Genomic DNA, 20,005 nt, shown 5'->3' on the forward strand with positions numbered 1-20,005 from the left:
AGCCAAGCTGAGTAACACCAGAAGGCCGAGACTTTCATAAGAAGGGGCATTTTAATTTTCGATAATAAAGAGCTGAGCCAAGCTGATAAATAACGATTGTCTGGAGCAGAAGCTGAAGAGTGCTGAGCTTTCCTCACCGCCTGTCCCAAACTAGCCAGGTCTAGCAAGGGGGGGTGACTTGTACCCAAAGTCTGAGCAAATCAATAGCAGGACAAAGAAAACAATCTTAAACTGAGATTTCCAAGAGGAAAATCAGGATCCCAAGTTTGAATACACTCTGGATGAATAGTCAGCATTCTCCCTCCAAAGTAGTATCCAACGGACTATAATGATCCCTTTAAAAATATTTTTCTATTTTTCTTTTTTTAACTTCTTTATACCCCAGGAGTCCAAACAATTTCCAAAAAGAACAAGACGTTACTTTGTGGAGCCTGATAGAAATGTATCTATCTAGGATTTTGGCCAGATGCTCAAGGTTACAGTTGTGGCTGCAAACCTGTCTGGAGATTCATGGTGAACTGCTCCATATTTGCAGGACATTGGGGGAGAGAACTCTAAATGGCTTAATTTAGCCCAGTGCATTTACAACATTGAGCATTTCTGTCCCTTGCACCAAAGTGACTATTTGTCCCTGTTGGAAAGTGCTAAATTTCCTCGAGAGCAGGGACGAGGAAAGGAGACCCCGTTGAGATGTGCCAGATCAAAGCCAAACAGCCACCACTGAGCATAAAACATGATTAATAGACACGAGAACCGCAGAGTGCTCAGGTTAATGTCACTGAGTCCGTGTCCATGGATGTGGAACAGCTTCCAGCAAAGCAAAGCCCCATCAAAACACACCATTCTCATACCATGCACACGCATCCTTCTTACTCATGCTTGCTGTAAGCCTTGTGCGTTCAAATATTCTGCAAATCATTCCAAAAAGCCTCCCAGCTCTCACCTGCAAACCAATTTGCCTGTGCACACTGAAATGCCAACAATTCAGGCTAAATAGTTTTCAAGGCCGCTGTGGAAAATTGGTCACTGGCTAAAAATACACAAAACAAATGTAAATTCCACCCTGATGACGAACATCAGTGGAAAGATCAACTTAAAGAATTGTGTCAAAAATGAGAAGTATTTTAACCGATGGGGCAGAGCGCGGCTGCTGCTGGTCGGTGCTGGGCAGAAGGTGATGGAGGGGCTCTCAGCCTCAAAGGCGATGCTAAAACAATAATTCTATATTTACCTGCACTTGTGTTTTTCATTGTGTGGGCACAAGGAGGTTAAGTCAGAGTCACACGGTCACAAACAGCTTTAAATTGTTTCCAGTACAAAATGTAGGTAGTTTGAAGTAGGCAAACTACTGAAAAAGAAACAGTGTTCGCCTTGTCTTGCTATTGACAACAGTTACAGATGTATTGGATAGAGGGAAATGTTAAGGTGATAAAGGACAAGGACACAAAATTAGTGAGGGAAACTGGAAAAGAGTTTCTTAAGCAGCACTGAAGACACTGGTTTAGTGACTGAAAGCCTCTCTGCATCTCAGGATCAAGTCTGTGTCTATGAAAGAAACAGCTCAGCTTACATGAGATGGGGGTATATTTAGGTGCTTAGTAAATATATATATATATATATATATATATATATTATTTTTTTTTGTATTAAAAAAACCCAAACAAACAAAAAAACTCAGCCAAACAACCAACACCAAAACCAACGCCAAAACCAAACCACTACCAGAATCCTCAAATGAGATGGACAAGCCCAAATTTATGAAGTGGATATTGGCTCAACATCCCAACACAGGCCCCCATGAGGATGCCATCTCCTACCGCCACTCTCTCTTTCTGGAAAATACACGTCTTCAAGAAAGAAGATGGCTGCTAAAAATATACCCGTCTGGGTACCGGCAACCTTTGCCAAGAGCATCGGCGCGGATGGCACCAGAACACTGCAATAAACCACCTGTGCGGCTGCGGGGACCCAAGCAGCTCGAGACACTTGTCACAGCTCTGGTGGCTTGACACTGTTGTCACCGGGAAGCAGGGGGGGTGTCCCCCGCGAGTGTCACCCCCTCATTGCTGGCCAGAGAGGAGCTGGAGCAGATCTCTGGGGTGATGTCACTTCTACACATCGCACGTGCGGACCAGATTGTGAGAGAGACGAGCTCCAAAGTCAAACACGAGCTAACACAAACATCTTTTCTTTTATTTACCCACCCCCCCGGCGCCCCACTTTGTGCTGATCACATAGTTGGCAGCTGGAACTTAAACCCTTATATAGTTCAACTTCTTTATTTTTTTGGCATTCCCCAGTCAGCAACAAATGTCCAAAAAAAAAAAAAAAAAATGGTGTCATTTGCTCCTTCCATTTAATTTTACTTAGGAAAACATACGCCTTCAGCATCTAATCTTGCACACTGCTGAGTAATGTCGGCTTCAGGCCTTGAAGACGTGTGCCAGTTTGCAGGATCAGGCCCAGAGGCCAGAAGCTTAGAAGGGTAATGGCACCGCGTTGCTCGTCGCAAAGCGAACTCGCCTTGAAATCACCAGTAAAATGTATTTACTTTCATATGAAATTTGGGGAGTTGATTTAAGAGCGCTCCCTGTTTCTCCAAGGTATCGAATGTCATATGATGCAGTGGTTGCTATGGCAACTAGCCTTTTTATATTGAATAGTAAATGGCTACGAAAAAGCCACATAATTTTATGGTTGCTCCCGGGGGATCGCATAACTAATATAAAATCTCTCATTTTAATATATTTTCTGCTTCTTTCTTCCTTCCTTCTATTCTTTCTGAAGTGAAAAAGCCGTTAAGCTGAGCTTGGCCCTTGTCCCACACCAGAACATTGAGCTGGGGCATGAAGGACCAGAAGAAAAACCCCAATTCTGTCTCCATGCAAATAAAAGAGCATATTAATCATCGAGGCTCTTCCAGAATCGCAACCACTGCTGCTGTTCATCTCGATTAATATTTAGAGCATTTGATGGTATAGGCCATCCCAAACCTAACTTTTCTTTATGTGTAAATGTTTCAGAGATGCCACCCAGCATCAGTACAGGAATCATCCCAGCTGGGGTGCCCCGGATGAACGGGACAGCGCTGGGGACCCATGATGGGAGCCTGCAGAGCTGTATCACCCCACAGCACGCAGTTCAAATCCTAGAACCCATTTAGGTTGGAAAAACACCTTCAGTACCCTCGAGTTCAACCAAATAAAACACTATATTCAGGCAACCTCTACAGCAGCTAAAAAGCTAGCTCTGAAGTTACCTAAACCTCATCCAAGTTATTTTCAATCACCTCAAGGGTGATTGGCGTCGCTCTGCAGCACCCGACCCACGGAGGGGACGTCTGGTCCCCCGGGGCTGATCCCACCCGAGGAGCCTCCCAAACCCACACGTTTGTCCTGGCAACCTGCACAATGGGGAAAAAAACCCCGAAAGGATGGAAAATCCTGGGAAAAGATTCAACATGAGCTCAGACAAATTGTTCCTTATGAGAAGGCCAAAGCTGGGCTTTTTTATTTTATTTTATTTTTTTCCTCAGTCCTTTTTTATCTAATGTCAGCTGAAATTCACAGCAGTGTTTCCTGGCCTCGCGCTACAGCCTTGGTGTGGAGGAGAACTCAGCACCACATCCAATGGGCGTTTGTTTGTGACTGGCCAGGACAGGGCAAACCCGGGGCTGCAGTCCCAGGACACCCACCCGTGTCCCCCGCACCCCCGTGGTGCTGCCCAGCTCTTGTCACCAGGGGTGCCACAGGCCATTGGAAAGCTGTGACCTCCTCAGCACCCTTCTCCAGGCCAGCTGCCCTCCCAAGACTGGAAGGCGATTTCAGGCTCTGATTCTAGCTGAACTTTACTAAAAGCCACTGCATTTGACTCATATAAACCAGCAATGTAACAACAAAAAGATTGAACACAAGAGAAGGAAATCTTCTTTTCAACCAAAAGCTCCACTGGTCGCTCCTTACCCAACTATTTAAATTGCACATGCAGATCTATCCATCCCTGATCTATCCATCCCTGCGAAACACATGCCGGCCCCAGCGGCACAAGCCCCACTCCTTTTTCTTTTGTAGGAACAACGCAGACAATATAAAACTTCACATACGGCTTTATGATTATTTTGGGCACCACTATTTTGCAGATCGGCTGTAAGACATTGCCTAAAATGAATGGTTAAAAAACAACAATAAAAAGAAAGAAAACAACCTTTTCGCGGCTCTTCTTTCATCAGAAGACTTAGTGATGCCCCCCAAAATATTGCCTTCAAATTTAGGACTGGACAAAGGGTCTTAAATGGACTGAGAAAAAAAAGACTTTAGTAATGGGAGACGTATATATATACATATATGCATGAAGTTCTTGTATATTTCTTTTATATATATATATAAAATAAACCATATATCTCTCTATATAAAGAAATCTTATTATATATACGTATAAGAAATCTATAGCTGAGAGTAAGGGTGTGAACCTGCTCTCTCGCTCCAGAGCCGCTGCAGCACTGCTCTAGTGGGGACACGGGTGGTACAACCGCGTCTCGTCCCCCAGCCAGGATGGTGCCCGGATCTGCTGCAGCCCCGTCCCTCATAAACCTCAACCCAGCACCCGGCGAGGAAACGGCTTGGCCGCAAGTCATAAAGCAAACAAATAATAAAAAAATCTAAATAAAATGTAAGGTTTCATGAGATCACTAGGACATTAACCTAATTAAAGTGCCTGAGTGCTCCTGAGGAGCAAAGACAGAAAAATGCTAAAGTCGAATTAATAGCAAAATGAGAGGGAAACACCACGACTAGTCGTCTTTCAGTGATAATCAAATAAAACCAAGTGTGCAAATAATAAATCTGAAGAGAAATAACAAGCTCATCAGCATTAAAGAGTAAAACCAGCAAAACGCAGGTTTGGGTGAGGAAAACCAGGGATATCACTTCAAATGTCATCACAAGTGACAGACCATCTATAATATCCTGTAGGTTTAAATCTCAGTAGGTTACATCTCAGAAACTAAAACAACATCACACTTTAAAAGCAGATAAAGTCAATTCTGGCAATTAAAAGGCACCATCAGCAGCCAAGGAGTGAGGTAGATACAGGGTATGTAACATAACCAAGCTCAGCAATATTGTGTTGGGGGGCATTAATCTAAATCTGTACTGTTATTTGTCACAACCTCCACTTCTAATCCTAATTTATCACTTGTCTTCCCCGCCCCCAGCCCCCCAGAATATCTTTCTATATTCTGTAGAAAAGAAAACAATTTCCAATTGATCTGGTCCCAGCTGGAGCCTGCCAGAAATACCGATGCGATGCTCTCGCCCTTTCCAAGCTGGCCTGGCTGCAGAAGCCCATGAGAAAAGCTGATTCCTCTGGCAGAGGCTTCATTTCAGTGGAGACGTTTAACAACAGCAACAACAACAACAGCAGAACCCCCTGATGCAATATGCTGGCCCCTCTGCTGTTCCCTGGTGTTACTCCACACAAACACCAGCCTAACCTGGCTCTGTGTGGTCACAACCTGCCTAAAATCAAGGGAAGAGGGGGCCTGAGAGAGTAAAATATGGGTTTCTTCTAGATATATTGCACCTGGTGAGAGGGGCTGCCATCCAGCTCATCATTAACTCCTCTAGATACAGAAAACCCCATAACGTGCAAGCAGGAAATAAATAGATGACTTTTGCTTCAAAGATCTGCCAGTCTCAGCAGCTTAAACACCTTGAGCCAGGAGACGAAGGCAAGTCCAAACAGCAAACTAACAAAAAAGCCTGATGAACTGAAACGAGTTGCACAGGAGAACCACCTCACTGCGGGTCCAAAGCAAAGCCCCTTAGCAAACCCCCCCGTGCCCCTTCACACCCGCCCGGAGCATCCGTCACCCGCAGCTCCTGGCCATAAGGACCATCTCCCGAGCACCCTCCACCCTGCTGTTTACATACCTTAAACCTCTGAAGAAAGTGGAATTCCATCCATGAGCATTTATCACTACAGAGATACATGTCAGGACTCGCTCAATATTTCCCCATGTGCCCTGAGCTAACCTTCTGAAAGATATCTGGGTATTATGTTACCCTTTCCAACAGAGAGGTTATTTCTGTGCGTCATCTATGGCTGGTATTAGCTGACTGATCTGTTAGCACTTGCAATGACATAACCAGGTTCATGATGAAGGAGACATTCCCATTTTTCTCCTGGAAAACACAGCTGGGTGCTTCCCATGCAGAATGCACTGGGAATGGGCAAGGAATGTGCCAACCTTGCGCAGCTTGCTGGCACTTAAGAGAGTATCTTTGTCTCCGAAGATGGAACATATGCAACCGCCTCTCATTCACGTGGCATTAAAGAATAAAGCATCAGCTCTGCCAGAATCGCTAACTCTGTCACTCACCAGTCCCACATAAATCAGAGGCTCTATCAGGCTGATTATCTCTGCATGTAAAGATTTGGAAATACATAAATTAAGATTTTACTCTAAGCATAGGTGGCTTACAATGCTTTCTTTAGGATCAGACAGACCTCACTGGAGCTAAACATTACAGCGGCTGCTGATTTCTTAATCCATTCTCAACATGAGCATTTCTCAGTTGTTAAGCCTGGGGTGAAAGAAGCCTTTCATGGTCCAAAAAAATGCCCCAAGAGGAAAATATACAGCCCACATTTTCAGACCATGGTGCGTGAGCTGGGCACAGGCTTACCTGCCACAAAACCTGCTCAACCAGAGGGGTTTGCGGGCAGATTACAGAGCTCTGAACTTCTTCTTATTTAAAATCTGCATGTGTCTGCGTTGAAAAATGCCTCCCATGCCTCCGACCGTAACTCATAATTTACCACAATGGATAGCTGGCCAGTGGAAGAAGAAGGATTGAGGTTTTGGAGGCTGAGGAGGTTTCTGGGCTGGGTGTCAGAACGCGAGGCTTTCCAGCGCCGCCTGCGAGGCATCCCCTCCCATCAGCACAGTAAATAATCTTCTGTCTAATTCCGGGGATTGCAGCAAGGGCTTCAGCTCCGCGGCTTATTAATTAAGCTGTTTAACTTATTTTAAGCCTCAAATGTACCTACACTTCTCTTTATGAACTCTGTGGCTGCTGATGTTCAGCAGCTATTACAGTGCACAGAGTCAGGGCACGGATTCATTTATCAACAAATGCAAGATTTCTGCCTGTTTTTCGGGTGAGAGCCCATGTGCCCAGCGGCCAGGCTCAGAGGAGCCCCACGCCGTGATGCCTTTGCCCTTCACACCTGCACCCACGCCACGCAAAGGGGCTGCGCACAGGGACGGACCCCAGCAGCCTGTCGTGATCCAGCTGCGTCTGCAACCGCGAGCCCATAAAATCCACCTTTAGTATTACTAAAATCCTTCTTGTGAGACCCCCATAACACCATCCATGCCCAGCGGTAACGAGTAGATGAATAACCAGGGGAGCTGGAAGAGCCCCTTTCATTTTTTCCTCTAAATAAGCATCTACCGAAAAAACGGTTAATCCAGAAAAGGAACATTTAGCACAAAGATATTTTGCCGTGTGCCTCTCCCCCGCCTCCTCGCCCCTCCTGCCCCTGAGCAGCAAGTGATCTCTGTCGGCACCAGAGCACGGCAGGGGCTGGATGGATCGCTCACACACAGCAAAGGGATGCGGGCACAGCCGGGGGTTTGGGATATCAGCAGGAGACGAAGCCCGGGACAGTGGGACTCAGGTAGGGAGCCCAGCACTGTGACACCCTTGAGTGCTGCAGAGGGTGCCAGGGAGGGCGAGCTGGTGTGGATCTGCTTGGGCAGCTGCCCGTGCACCAAAAAAAGCACCAGCGGCAGCCTGCAGAAATCACCACTCCGCGTGGTTTTGAGGTTTGGAGGAAATCAAAGACAAAAGGAAACGGCAGGCAGGCTTCGCTGGAGCACGAGAAAGCAAACAAACCCTGTGGGTTTTCTGACTTGTTTTTCTTAGGGAGCTTTAGGAGAGCGTTTGCAATTGCTGGGAACGAATTCCTAGAAATGAGAAGCTGCTATTATTCACAATGTGCTGCCTTCGCTGGAGAGCTGCGCTGTGCCGGCAGCCACCGCGCAGGAGCTGCCTGTCCCAGGGACACCGGCCACCCCCGCAACAGCTCAAATCCATGCTCACCTGGAGCAGAGACCAACTCTCCTCCTTGTGCAGTACCGCTTCTCTAAAGCAGATAATTAATTTAGAAGCCTAACGAGGAACTGTCTGAGGAATCCCATTTAGCCAGGTTGTCAGTGTCTGAACTGCACAGCGACCTGGGAGCTTAAAACAGGTTATTTCAGGCATTTTTTCCCAGCGGCATGGGGCAGAACGTGCTGGGCTGTGCACAAGACAGGACGGCTCACATGGCACAGGGGGCTGAGCCCGGCTCATCCAGAGCATCATGCTGCAGGTATCGCCCCAAAACACAAACCAGAGCCCCCTCTGTGTCACTAGGGAAGCTTTGTGGGAGAACAAACTGGCTGTTTATTAAAAGGAGGGGGGGAAAAAATCTTCCCCATTAAAATGCAGTGTTAAAATCGCAGTTAAAAAATGACAAAGTCAGGAAAAGCAAACATTTAAAGTTGCAAAGCCAACACTGCACATCCTGTTTGTTTTACAGCCACATCGAACATCCTGTATGTTTTACGGTTTACATTTTACAACATAAACAGTCATATATTAAGCTACACAGTTAACCAAGAGAAAAACACAGGAGTAAAAAAAAGCAAGCAGGTCTGTCCAGCTGCTGACACCAAAACATCGGCATTTGTGGGCTTTATGTATTTTTTACTGTGCAACCCCTAACACAGTTTTGCTTTCATTTCCGTGGCGTTTTCCCCCTTAAAGCAGAGTGAAGGGGCAAGATCGCCTGTGATTAATAACGTCAGCATTAAATGGTCCTGATTAGCCTTTGAAGTTCACACGTGTTCCTCTGGGGTCAGTAGGCTGGGGACGAGGGTCAGTTCTGCCGAGGGCTTTGCGCAGGGCTGGGTTATCACCGTGTCACGTTGCCAGAGCCCAGCTCTGCCACCGCACCACGCGCTTGCTTTTTAAAGTTTGAAATTTGCAGAAAATTCCGAAAGCAGCAAAAATTCTGGATTTTTAGCCGTGTTTTGAGCTGCCTCTAGAGTCAACCCCATGAAGCTCCACCTGATTTGGCTGTGTCAGAATCGCACATTCTGTACGGCTTTAGGTGGCATCAGGACCATGGATTCCAAGGGGAAACCTGCTCTTTGGAGGTTTGATGCATGATCATTTTGACCAAGGCAGATACACCGCCTCTCACACTACACCCTTCTTCAGGACCTTTTCACAGCTTCCCTCACCCCCCAAACTGCTGCTGCTTAATAGACGGGCGGGTTAAAAACCACATTTGACATACAAAATAGATTCTCTTACCTGTGGTTCTAGGAGGAGTCGATGGCACTAAACCTTAAAGGATTTTAACCTCTATCTTCCCTTCCTCCAGCCAGTGAGGTTTATTTATTTGAACGTGACTTTCAGCTTGGACAGTATTTTTATATCCATTATCTAAGCCCTCGTTTGCCTGGCAGGCTGGGAGGGCCCTTGTCCTGAGTTATCAAACGCACTATGGTAGATAACTGTGCACTGCCCACTTTCTGCACTTGCAATACACATGAATTAAGATTTTCCAAATAAAATATTTCAGCTTTTACAGGGCTGCCAAAGCCAGCCTGGAAAATAGTGAGTTTATGCAACCTGCTTCTGCGAGCTTTATGTGCTGTGCGCAGCAACAGCCGGGCTGAAAATCCCACAGCGCTGCCTGGAAAGTTCCAGGGCAGAAAATAAAAGGCTGGTGGCATCCAACAAGCGATGGCTGAGCAAGTCGGAGGCTGCGTTTCCAAGAGCAGGGAAGCACGCGGGCAGCAGCGACAGCCCCCCCTCCCTCGGCATCCAACACTCCCCACCCGGATGCACTGGCCACACAAAATAAATGTTGCTCCTCGTCATTAAATTAACTGCAACATCCTAAACACCATCCCGGTCCAGACACAAATGCAGCATGGCGGGCCCACCTCTGACCAAAACCCGTGCAGAACGTCTCTCTTACGTGTCCAAAGGGATCCAGGTGGTTGTTGGTGAGCTTCAGCTTCTGAAAGGACACCAGCTGCCGCATCCAGTGCGCTCCGGTGGCCGGCGAGTCGGGGTGCACGTACAGCCGCCCCGGCATGGCCGGCTCTGCCTTCCCAGCCACCATCCTGCAAACACAGCAGTTACAGACCCTGTCACTCAGCAGCCGTCACCACCCCGGCCGTAGGACAGGGGTTTGTCCGTGGACTCAACCCAACAACCCTCCCGCCAGGTCTAGAGAGGCTCGTGAGGTTTTGGGCTCCTGGTTTCAGCATCGCAGGCCAGCAGAGTGACCCCAGCTCTGCTCCTTCGAGAACTCTACACACAATTGTGTTGGCATTGGTCAAGGTGGAAATCTCCTTTGGGTTTTTGCATGAAGGCTTCAAAAGCCATTTTGCAAGGGGAGATGGTCTCACACAGTTCCCCAGGAGAAGGGACCTGGTGCAGGAGTGGACACAGCTGTGGGTGTCCCCTCTGCGGGGCTCTGGTGGCCCTGGCCAGCAGCAGCTTGGGGACAAGGGGCTGCTGCCCCCCCTGGACCTGTGTGCTGCCCCCCAACACCAGCCCTCATGGACCCGCTTAATTGCAACTCCCCCATTACAGAGCATTGTTCCCCTCTTAGAAAAAAATAAATAAAAGCAATATTATCAAAAACAACAGAGACTTTCCAGCGGCAATAAAATGAAAAGAGGAAACAGCTCTAGGGCTGGCAAAAGCTAAATTAAACAGACTTAACAACTGTTCATCATCTCAGGCTTAATGGTTAAAACACAAAGTGGCCGCCGTGCTGTGGAGCCCTCAGTCCGCTCTCACCCAGCGGCACCCCAGGACAAAAGCGAGTAGAAAAGGGATTTTTTAAAACTAGAGCAGCCCTAATGTGCAAGTAAATTGTTACAGTTTTATAGGATGTCACCAGGCTCGTTCCCATTAAGATGCCTGTGAAGTTTTCCATTGCTTGTCTTTTCACCAGGCAGCAGTCGGTGGAAGGGTTTGGGAAAAGCACAGGGAATGGTTGTGGTGTGAGAGGCTGCTGGGCATATTTGGGGTAAAAACCAGAAGAGAAAACAAGATGCTTCCTTTGTCAGAAAGCAAAAATCGTAGCTGTCTCTCGGGTAACTAACTTTACTATCAAAGGCACAGGGAGCAATACGAGAAGAGAACTCTGGAGGAAGAATACAAGAAAAAACCCTCTGAGTTGGATCTGGCACTGGACTGTGATGGGAGCATCACTGCTCCCTTCGACTGCAGCACCAGTGTGGCAGAACCAGGGCTTTGAGCAAACCACCCCATGTTTTGCTTGATAGCTCATCTCCTAAAAGCAAAATATTACTATAGAGGAAAAGAATTTAAAGCTTTTCTTGACTCACATAGATACCTAATTTTTACAGCCAAAATGGATAATTAGATCATCTGGTCCAGCCTCTAGTATAAAACAGACTGTGGCTTTACCCTCCTACATCCGCACATGGCCAGACAAACTAGGCACCTCCTCTGAGAGGACATCCAGCCTTGTGCACTTTGGAAATGAACAGTCCAGCACCTCCGTTAGCAGTTTGATCCAGCACTTAATCACCCAGCCTGTTAAGAATATTTTAGTTTCTATTTGTCTGGTTTTAACTTCCAGCCATTGGCTCTTGTACCTATCTCTGCTTCATGAAAGAGAGCTCTGGGATGTTGGCATCCCTTCCAGGGGAAGATATGTATGTTGGTTTCTGAGTTTGCACAGCAAACAGTCGATCCAATTGCAATTCTCTTAAGAATTTAAAAAAATAAATAAATAAAAAGGCAAACAGAAATGTTCTCTTACCATTTATTGTCACAGAATTTATACCGGTGGTCATCAGCCGGGACGATATCAATCAACAAGATGTACTTTGTCTTGGGGTTCATTCCGGTCACTTTAACCTTGTAACTAGGAAACATCCTCCTTAGGAAAAGCAAAGGGTTAACATGTTAGTGAGAGACCTGGGGAAGTGCTGGAACTGATGGAAACTTGGAGCAGCGCCCCAAAAGGCAGATCCACCATGTGCTGAATTCACGCTAGGACAAATATATACGTCACCTGAATTAAATGCACCCTTTCCAGAGCATGGGCTGCACAAGGCTAGTGTAAAAATGGAGCACAAATATGGCTGAGGGTATAGAGAGGGGGGTTATGGGCCAGTGCCAGGAAAAGCTGGGTGTAGAGAGAGATATTGGGGGGTCAACACATCCCTCCTCACGGGAGGCTCGGACAGGGAGCCCTCACTGCTCCAGGAGGCTTATGGCAGCCTCAAAAATGCACGTTTCTTGTTGCCATGAGTGTGCACAAAAAGTCATGAGATCTCACTGGACTCCAGAAGAAACTAAGTACACGCAGTTCCCCCTTTCACACGTTCCAAATATCCACAACACAACGTCCCACCATGTCATCAACCTGTATTCCCTTCAACAGACTGAAAACTGAGGGTTAGTGAAGCCTGCGGGGCAGACTAAGAGTTAAATCCTGCCATGGTGTGGACGGCCACTGCTCCTCCGGCCTTCCCGAACTTCCCAAATTCACAGCACACCCTTGAAGTTGAACTTGTTTGAGCCAGGAGCACCTCAGAGCTCTGCGCTGAAAATATGCCCATCGCAATGATTCACCATCGACTTCAGCACCCAACACCAAACAGGGAACATCACATAAACCCATTTATCATGAAAGAATATTTTTATGTCTCTACATAACTAAAGAATCTTGGAAATATCAAAGAATATTTTTAGTAAAGCTATGGCCATGGAACTAGTATATACCATCACTGTCTGGTCTCGCAATCCAAGGGAGGTGGGTACGGCACTGCCATGGGCTTCCCGAGCCCTGGAGCCGGGATTTGCAGGATCAGGCACTTCACGTCCTCTGAGCAACTATTTTCTTGGCTCCATCTTCCCAACCTCCTCCTCAATGCAGTAAAAATAATAAGTCAGTTGAGCAAACCAGCTCACCACAGCCTTCAAGCAACCAGCCAGAGCCTAAATTCTCCTTTCCACCAGCGTAAGGGGACGGAGGATGAGAATTGCTACATCCTGGAGCCATTCTAATTACACTAATTAATAGAGGCCCAAATTCTAATGTTGTTTCTCTATGAGGCATCGAGGCCACCTCGCTCCCCCACTGTATCCTCCTCTCCCCATGCGTTGCCGCCGCGTCCGGCTGCGTTAGCCCAGATCTGCAGCACCATTTTGTCGCTGCGTGGGGAGAAGGCAACAAAATGGGCCCTGTTCGAAATCATTTCAATTGACTCTTTTAACCGCCCTGCATAAATTCCAGATGTTTACCATGTAATTAGCTGGGACTAAAAAGGGGTGGTTTACCAATGTCCGTATTTGATTTTCATTCATAAACTCTGCACTCCTCTTAACCTTGTCCTCCTACAGGTAAGCACCTGGATAAATACAGTAGGACATTTCAATTTGCGAATACACAGCCCAATTCACACATTGAAAAAAATTGCATAAGGAATCCAATCTGAATGCCAAGACTTTTTTTTTTAAAATTAGGCCTTAAAATTACATTCAAAAATGAAACAAAAAAAGAGGAGGAATTGATTAAAAACCAGAAATGAGACGGATACTGTTTGACAGTTACTGTGCCGTACCAGGCAAACGTTCTGCATCAGGGACTTTTATAACATCTAGCTTCTGAATTTCATTTTTTCCTCAATCATTTCATTTACTGTAGCACATCCAAGCTGCTAAAGTAGCCCGACTGATATATTGTAAATGTTAAGTGCTTTTTTAATGGCGTTTAAAATTAAGCTTCAGCATATGGAGTTCATATAGCATGGACATGCCTGAGTTTATAATGTTCTTTAGTATAGCCCTCTAAAATAAATACAAAGAGCCAAAGTACTACCATAACATATACAGTTGAAATTCTTTAAGGATAACAAATGGGGGCTCGCATCTGATTGAAGGTGTTGCTTAACTTGCAAACCGCTCGGTATCTCGCAGTGGTAGCGTTGTGCTCCGCGGTCGGCAGGCCCAGCTACAACCCAGTTTGCCAACTCTCCACATTCTTTTCCAGAAATACATGGGGTAGATTTTAGTAATTTGGCTGCGCAGAGACATTTCATCATTATTATTAGCTGCCACATTTTGGTCTTTAAAAAAAAAAAAAAAAAGAGAATATGCAACTAATGTGCTGTCCAGGGACTTGTCAGTTTAATTTTCTTAATGAAAACATATTTCCAAACCCCTTGGCAGATGCTCGTTTAGTAAATATCTCTTTGCAATACGATACAAACGCGGGTTGCGCGTTTCTGGTGGGAAGGCATGACAAATGGAAAAGCCGGGTCCAAGAAAATGCAGTCATAGACTTTCAATTTAAAAAAAAAAAAAAAAGGGGAAAGAAAGCACCTAATATCATGTCCTGGCCCTTATTAAATGTCCCGTTTGAAAGAAGGGAGCAGAAAACCAGGGTGGAGGCGCAAGGCTGCACCAGCCCTGCCCGAGAGTGGGGCCGTGCCTACAGTGGGTCTATACAGCTCCCCGGCAGCCCTGGGAAGGGGCCAAAAACCTGCCTGCTTCCCCAAATTTACTACAGGTCAATGAACCTCCTCACAGCCACGGGCCCTCCGCTCAGTAGTAGCTTTGCATAACTCTGCCAAATCTCTGCAGGCGGGAGCGCTGGGGCGGATGGGCGGCTCCGCAGAGGATGCTTCGCTTCGGCCAGCTTTCCCTGACAATAGTTTGCTTCATCATCTATTGCTCGGGGACCAGCAGCGGCAGAAAAATAACCCAGCGCTGCAATTAAAAACTTGCCAACGTCTTGTCAAGCTCTGGGAAAGCTCAGCCTGGCTCTGGTGGGAGGTCTGAAGCAAGATCCGGGCAGACCCGCATTTTAGCCACCCTCCTTCCCGCCACCGCGCACAGCTCCAAACCGAGTGGGAGCTTTGCTGTGGGAAACGGGTTAAAAAGACGGGGAATTTGGGGCTTCCCGGAGAGCACGTCCGAGCAGGCAGCGTTGGATTCCCAGTGACAGCTCCTGTGCCCACAGCAGCTGCTGTGGCTGCGCAACCGGGGAAGCTCAGCCAGGTTAAGCACTGGGTACATGTGCAGCACAGGATAAACCAACTATTAGGCGAAGTTTAAGCCACCAGTAATCGGGAGATTAAAAGCAGCAATTCCCAGCCTCATCATCTTTTGTTCAGACCCAAAGCTCAGTCAGACACGGTGTCCTGGGGCTGCAGCAAACACCCTGAACATGCAAAAGCCACAGCCTGGGGTGGGGAAGTCAAGGGCCAGACCAATTTCTTCCCCTTTATGCTCATTTTTTTTCAAGCCACACTCAGTGCAACAGCTGCAACAACATGGGGCAGCCCCACATCTCCCCTCTGATGCGCAGGGAACACAGCACAAGCAGCCAAGCATCAGCCCCGGCAGCCCATTCTGCAAACCCCACTTCTGGCCACGTTCGAACCCCACTGCTCCCTCCAGTTCAAGCCAGTGACCAAGGGACCATACAGACTCCTCAGCACCATCCTGCTGGTCTCCTATGCTCCTCAAAGCTGGGTTTAGTGGCTCTGGCATGCACGTTTCCAGCTACCTCCCCGCACAGCACGGCCACGATGCTGCTGTGGAACGGCAGCACATCCCACTGCCCTTCAGAAGGGAAAATGTATACAAGGTTTTACATTCACCTGAGAAAGCTGCCCTCAAAAAGCAGTCGCAGGAGAAAGGACCTTGTGCCTCACTCCTGTGCAAGTGAGACATCTGATACGGCATTAAAATAGCACAGTCTGGCACCCCGGGGCTGAAGCGCAGGGTGATCCCTGGGGAGGGCAGAGGGGCTGAGCCCGGCGCTGGGGACCAGGGTGGCAGGAGCAGGGCTGGCGTCACCGGGCCGGGGCACAGCACTGCCACAGCCCCGGCTAAACCCTTCCCCACAGCGCTGTGCAGATGAAATGTAGCAAAAACAGTAAAAGTCAGGAAAATAAACAAGCAGCACAATTCTGTAGCCCTCCCAAGCTTCAAAGATGATGTGCGAGTGAATTATTTGTTCTGATAATGAAGCAGTCATTGCTTAGCTAAGTTTATGCTAGGCACATTTTATCTCTACATGATATTCACAAATTGTTTTAAAATGAACTGTTAGAATAAGCATCTCTTGTTTATTTATTTATTCTATTACCATCGAATCCCCTTAACCATGGAGCAGTTACTGACATGGAGCCAAAGCTTCTATTATGTTCAAACAAAGTTTAATTAATGTGTAATTGGTTGGTTGGATTTGGAAGCGAGTGATAAGAGGAAAGCTTTGCTTTCATTTGGGGCAGCAGTTCCCAGCCTTTCGGGCTCTCCAGGCTTGGCCACTTTGTGGGCATCTTACTTGTGTTTTTATCCCTGTGTGAGCAGCCCTGGTTGGTCCTGGAGAGACGAGAGACTGCAAGGCTCCCAGAGCCAATAAAGTGTTATTTTTTGGGCAGGGGACAGCAATCCAGTGCAGCCAGAAAAGCCAAGAGCATCAGAGCTGATCAAAGCACTCATCTGAGCACCAACGCCCCATGTCACGCTGCAGCTGGAACCTGTGTGTCCTGGGGACACTGGCTCATGTCGTGGTACCGCTGGGTGATGAGGTGGCCTCCGCAAACCCCTCGGTCCTCAACACCCTCCTGATCACAAGGATCTGATCTGACCTTCCTTGCTCAGATGCACAGTTACTTTCTCATGTTCCTCCTGATGCGTTAGCTGGGAAGGGGTTTCTGTGACCAGCGTGCAGGGAAGTCACAGGGAACCCACCTGGTATTTCCGCAGAGAAAACTGCATGGAAGCAAAACATGCAAATCCCACTGGGGCAACACAAGCCATGTCCTCATCAAAGGCTGTCAGCACTCTCTGAATCCGCGGGAATGCACGGACTAGTGCTCACCGCATGTCCCTGTGGTGTGGAAGGTGGTTCAGATACCACTGACCACTTCTGTCCTTTCAAGGGGTCAAAACGTCCCACAGCCCTTCAGCAGCTCGGCAGCTAAAGTCCTGATTTCAAAAGGAGTTTTGATAAGACAAAAGATTTCCAACAACAGACAGTGATTTTACAATCCTTGATTTTGGGGTGGTCAAATCAAGACACAGCTGGATTTTCAGAAGCTCCTGTGTGGTGCTATCAGAAAAGGAGATGCTTAGAGCATATGGGGTTGTGAATGTATCAGAAAATAAAACAAGAAATCACTCAACATCTTGGCTAACAAGCCGTATAATGGCTGAAAGAGCACCTCCTCAGAAGCTCTTGGGCATGCAGAGATGCCTCCAGCAATGGGTTCAAGGCACCGAAGCAGACAACGTGCCTACATCCCTGATAACGACTGATGTGGCCCCAAATTCTTCTTGAGAACTGGCCATGGCTGCTTAAGGATCCTTCGCCTCATCTCCATTGTTAGTAGGGTAAGGAATGGTGTGCAGAGGCTTCAAGAACCACGTTTCCATCCTGATGACCCTTGTTCTTTTTTCTAATTTCCCTTCTTTTTGACAAGTATTTCTTCCACTGACTTAACGCATCTTTAAAAATAATATTATCTGGGGCAGATTAAAACAAATTTGGAGATGTCAGCTGTTTCTTTTAGCCTTTTAAATGGCATTTCCTTCTTGATAGATTCTTGCTTTCAGAAAATACTTTAAAGAGATCAAAGAGTTTTTCAACAGGGTCCCATTTTCCCAGTGTATCCTAACCCTCGGTCCCTTATTTCTCTTATCACCCACGCCACTCCACTATGACGCTCTGTATACAAAGTAAGAGCAGTTAACTTTGAAGTGCTGGATTAGCCCATGCCAGATCCTTGCCTCAGAATAACAAACAATACAGGTTCAACAGGAGTTCTCATCAGTAGTTCATTTTTCAGCCCCAAATTCACTGTCACTAACACAAGCAACATTGAACTCTCAGTCTATGGACAGATAGGAGAGATTTATCTGGTGGCAAGACCATGACCTAGTGATGAGAAGGTCAGACAGTTAAGGGATTTTTATATTTTGGAATGGTGAGGTTGTCTTTTTTTCTTCTGGCGAGCGCATCTCATTTTTAAATAAAACATTGTTTCTCACATACTTGAGAACTTGGTGAGCTGGATGGCTGCTTTCATGGTCTAGAGACATTTCCTCTCTTTGCCCCACGGTAACTTGAAACACAGGCAGGCTTCTTGCCGCGGTGCTTTCATTTTGCCATCAGTGAAGCTGAGCAGAAAAGGTCCCAACAAGCCAGCGGACAGGAGAGGCGAGTGCCATCAGCCTCTGGGGCCACCAGCAGCACTGCCCCCGGTGCCAGGCCACGCACCGGCTCATCGGTGCAGAGCAGGACATGATCCACAGCCCCCGTGCCTGGGAGCCTTCAGCTTAGAGCCCAAGCAATGGTGGGAGATCTTTCCCAGCTGGTCTGGGCTTGATCAAACCCTTCTCTGCAACCCTGGCCAGCTGCGGCTTAAGGATGAGCGGTCAAAGTTTGGGAACACCCTTAACCACGAGCATCCCGTGTCTTTAACAAACCAAAAGCAAGGATTGCTGTTTGAAGAGAGAAGCGTATTAAAAACTCAAATCCCATCCCTGCCCTACTCAGTGTGCACGAGCTCTGTCTTCCTTGCCAAAGCTGTCGACATCCTGAGCAGCACGGCCAAGAGCCATTGGAGTCTGCTCCTGCTCCTCGCTCCCAAAGTAGGAGTTTGCCCCAACAGGGTAATTCCAGGACCCTGAATTTAGGACTAAGCAGATCAAACATTCCTTAAATATCTACTTTATTTTCCAAGTTTTAAACTGATGGCTCACATTCCATTGCTGATCTCAGATATTAAGGTTTGCTTTTGGATCAAAACCCTTTAGCAGAGATTCTTGTAGCTGCCTCAAAAGATTCTGGACAAATATTTCCCTTTAATTGTAATGAGAACTGGGCATCCATATGCCCCGCAGAGCCATGGAAAATTTAACTTTTAAAAGATTATTCACAGAGGAAAGCTGCAGCAGCTTAGCCAAAGCATTTATACTTCTTCAGACCTTGATGTCCTAAAAACTAGTTTTATTTTGGTTTTCTAAAGTTGATTAGGAACAGATTTTTTTTTTTTTTAAACTGAAATAAGCCACTTTTAAAATGAAACTTGAACATCTAAAGGAGGTTTGCATCTTTTCCACATATGCAAGCTACTTTATTGTTGTGGGGTTCTTTTCCTGCACAGTATTTTCCTACATATACTTCTTAAAACCTGTTACTATAAAGGCTGAAGCTGTCTTCGTACCTGTGCACATCCTGCATTCCAGCCAAAACTCAGTTTCAGTATCCCAAGCCTCCTGTTCGCATCACTGGGGTGGTTGTTCTACCCCAGAGGAATTACATAGTATTTTCTCTTCAGTAACTGTTCAAGAAAATGTGACCAAACACCCTGTGACCTGGTATTTTTTACTGATTAGCCATGAGCTGCATCAGATGGTTTGTTTCTGGCAGTATCTGCAGAGAAACTGCAATGCTGCGAAGACTGGCACCTTGGGAAAACTAGGGAACAGCTAGAGCTAAATAAAACTAACAGAAAGAAAGAAGTCCTTAGCTAGGAAGACTGTGTAAGCAAAGATTAACTTCCTGCAGAAATAAGGTTTGGAAGATGAGATTTCTTGAAGAATGGTGGGAGACAAAGTATGGTTTGCCGCAAGGTAAAAAATATATATATGTATACACACATCATTTTTTTTTTGTTAAATAATAGCACATAAAAGCAAAAAAATGACGTTGGGGAGCAAGATTTATAATGAATTCTCTCGTTTGCTTTTGCTTTACCCACCCCTCACACGACTTCATGAGCACGGAACCCCTGAACCCCGCGGGAAAGGTTTGAGCTTTGCTAGGACAGGCTGCGCAAAGCCCGACCCGCACATCCAGAGCTACGGGAGGAATTCAGACGTACACCTGCATCTCCAGTACACCCTACCCCCTTTATCATCATCTAAATTGC

The 20,005-nt window shown here is 46.8% G+C and overlaps 1 protein-coding gene across 2 annotated transcripts in view; it reads right to left on the minus strand.

Annotated features, from left to right (window-relative positions):
- Positions 1-20,005, minus strand: part of TBX4 (T-box transcription factor 4) — a 38,437-nt gene that overhangs the window by 8,274 nt on the left and 10,158 nt on the right. For both annotated transcript variants that reach the window (XM_082068157.1, XM_082068156.1), the window contains exons 4-5: positions 11,869-11,988; positions 10,042-10,189 (exon numbers count right to left, since the gene is read on the minus strand). In XM_082068157.1, coding sequence (XP_081924283.1) covers positions 10,042-10,189; positions 11,869-11,988 — 268 coding nt within the window. The remainder of the gene's footprint in view (positions 1-10,041; positions 10,190-11,868; positions 11,989-20,005) is intronic.

The sequence above is a fragment of the Streptopelia decaocto genome (genome assembly GCF_964273445.1).
Source record: "Streptopelia decaocto genome assembly, chromosome: 18".
NCBI classification, from domain to species: domain Eukaryota; kingdom Metazoa; phylum Chordata; class Aves; order Columbiformes; family Columbidae; genus Streptopelia; species Streptopelia decaocto.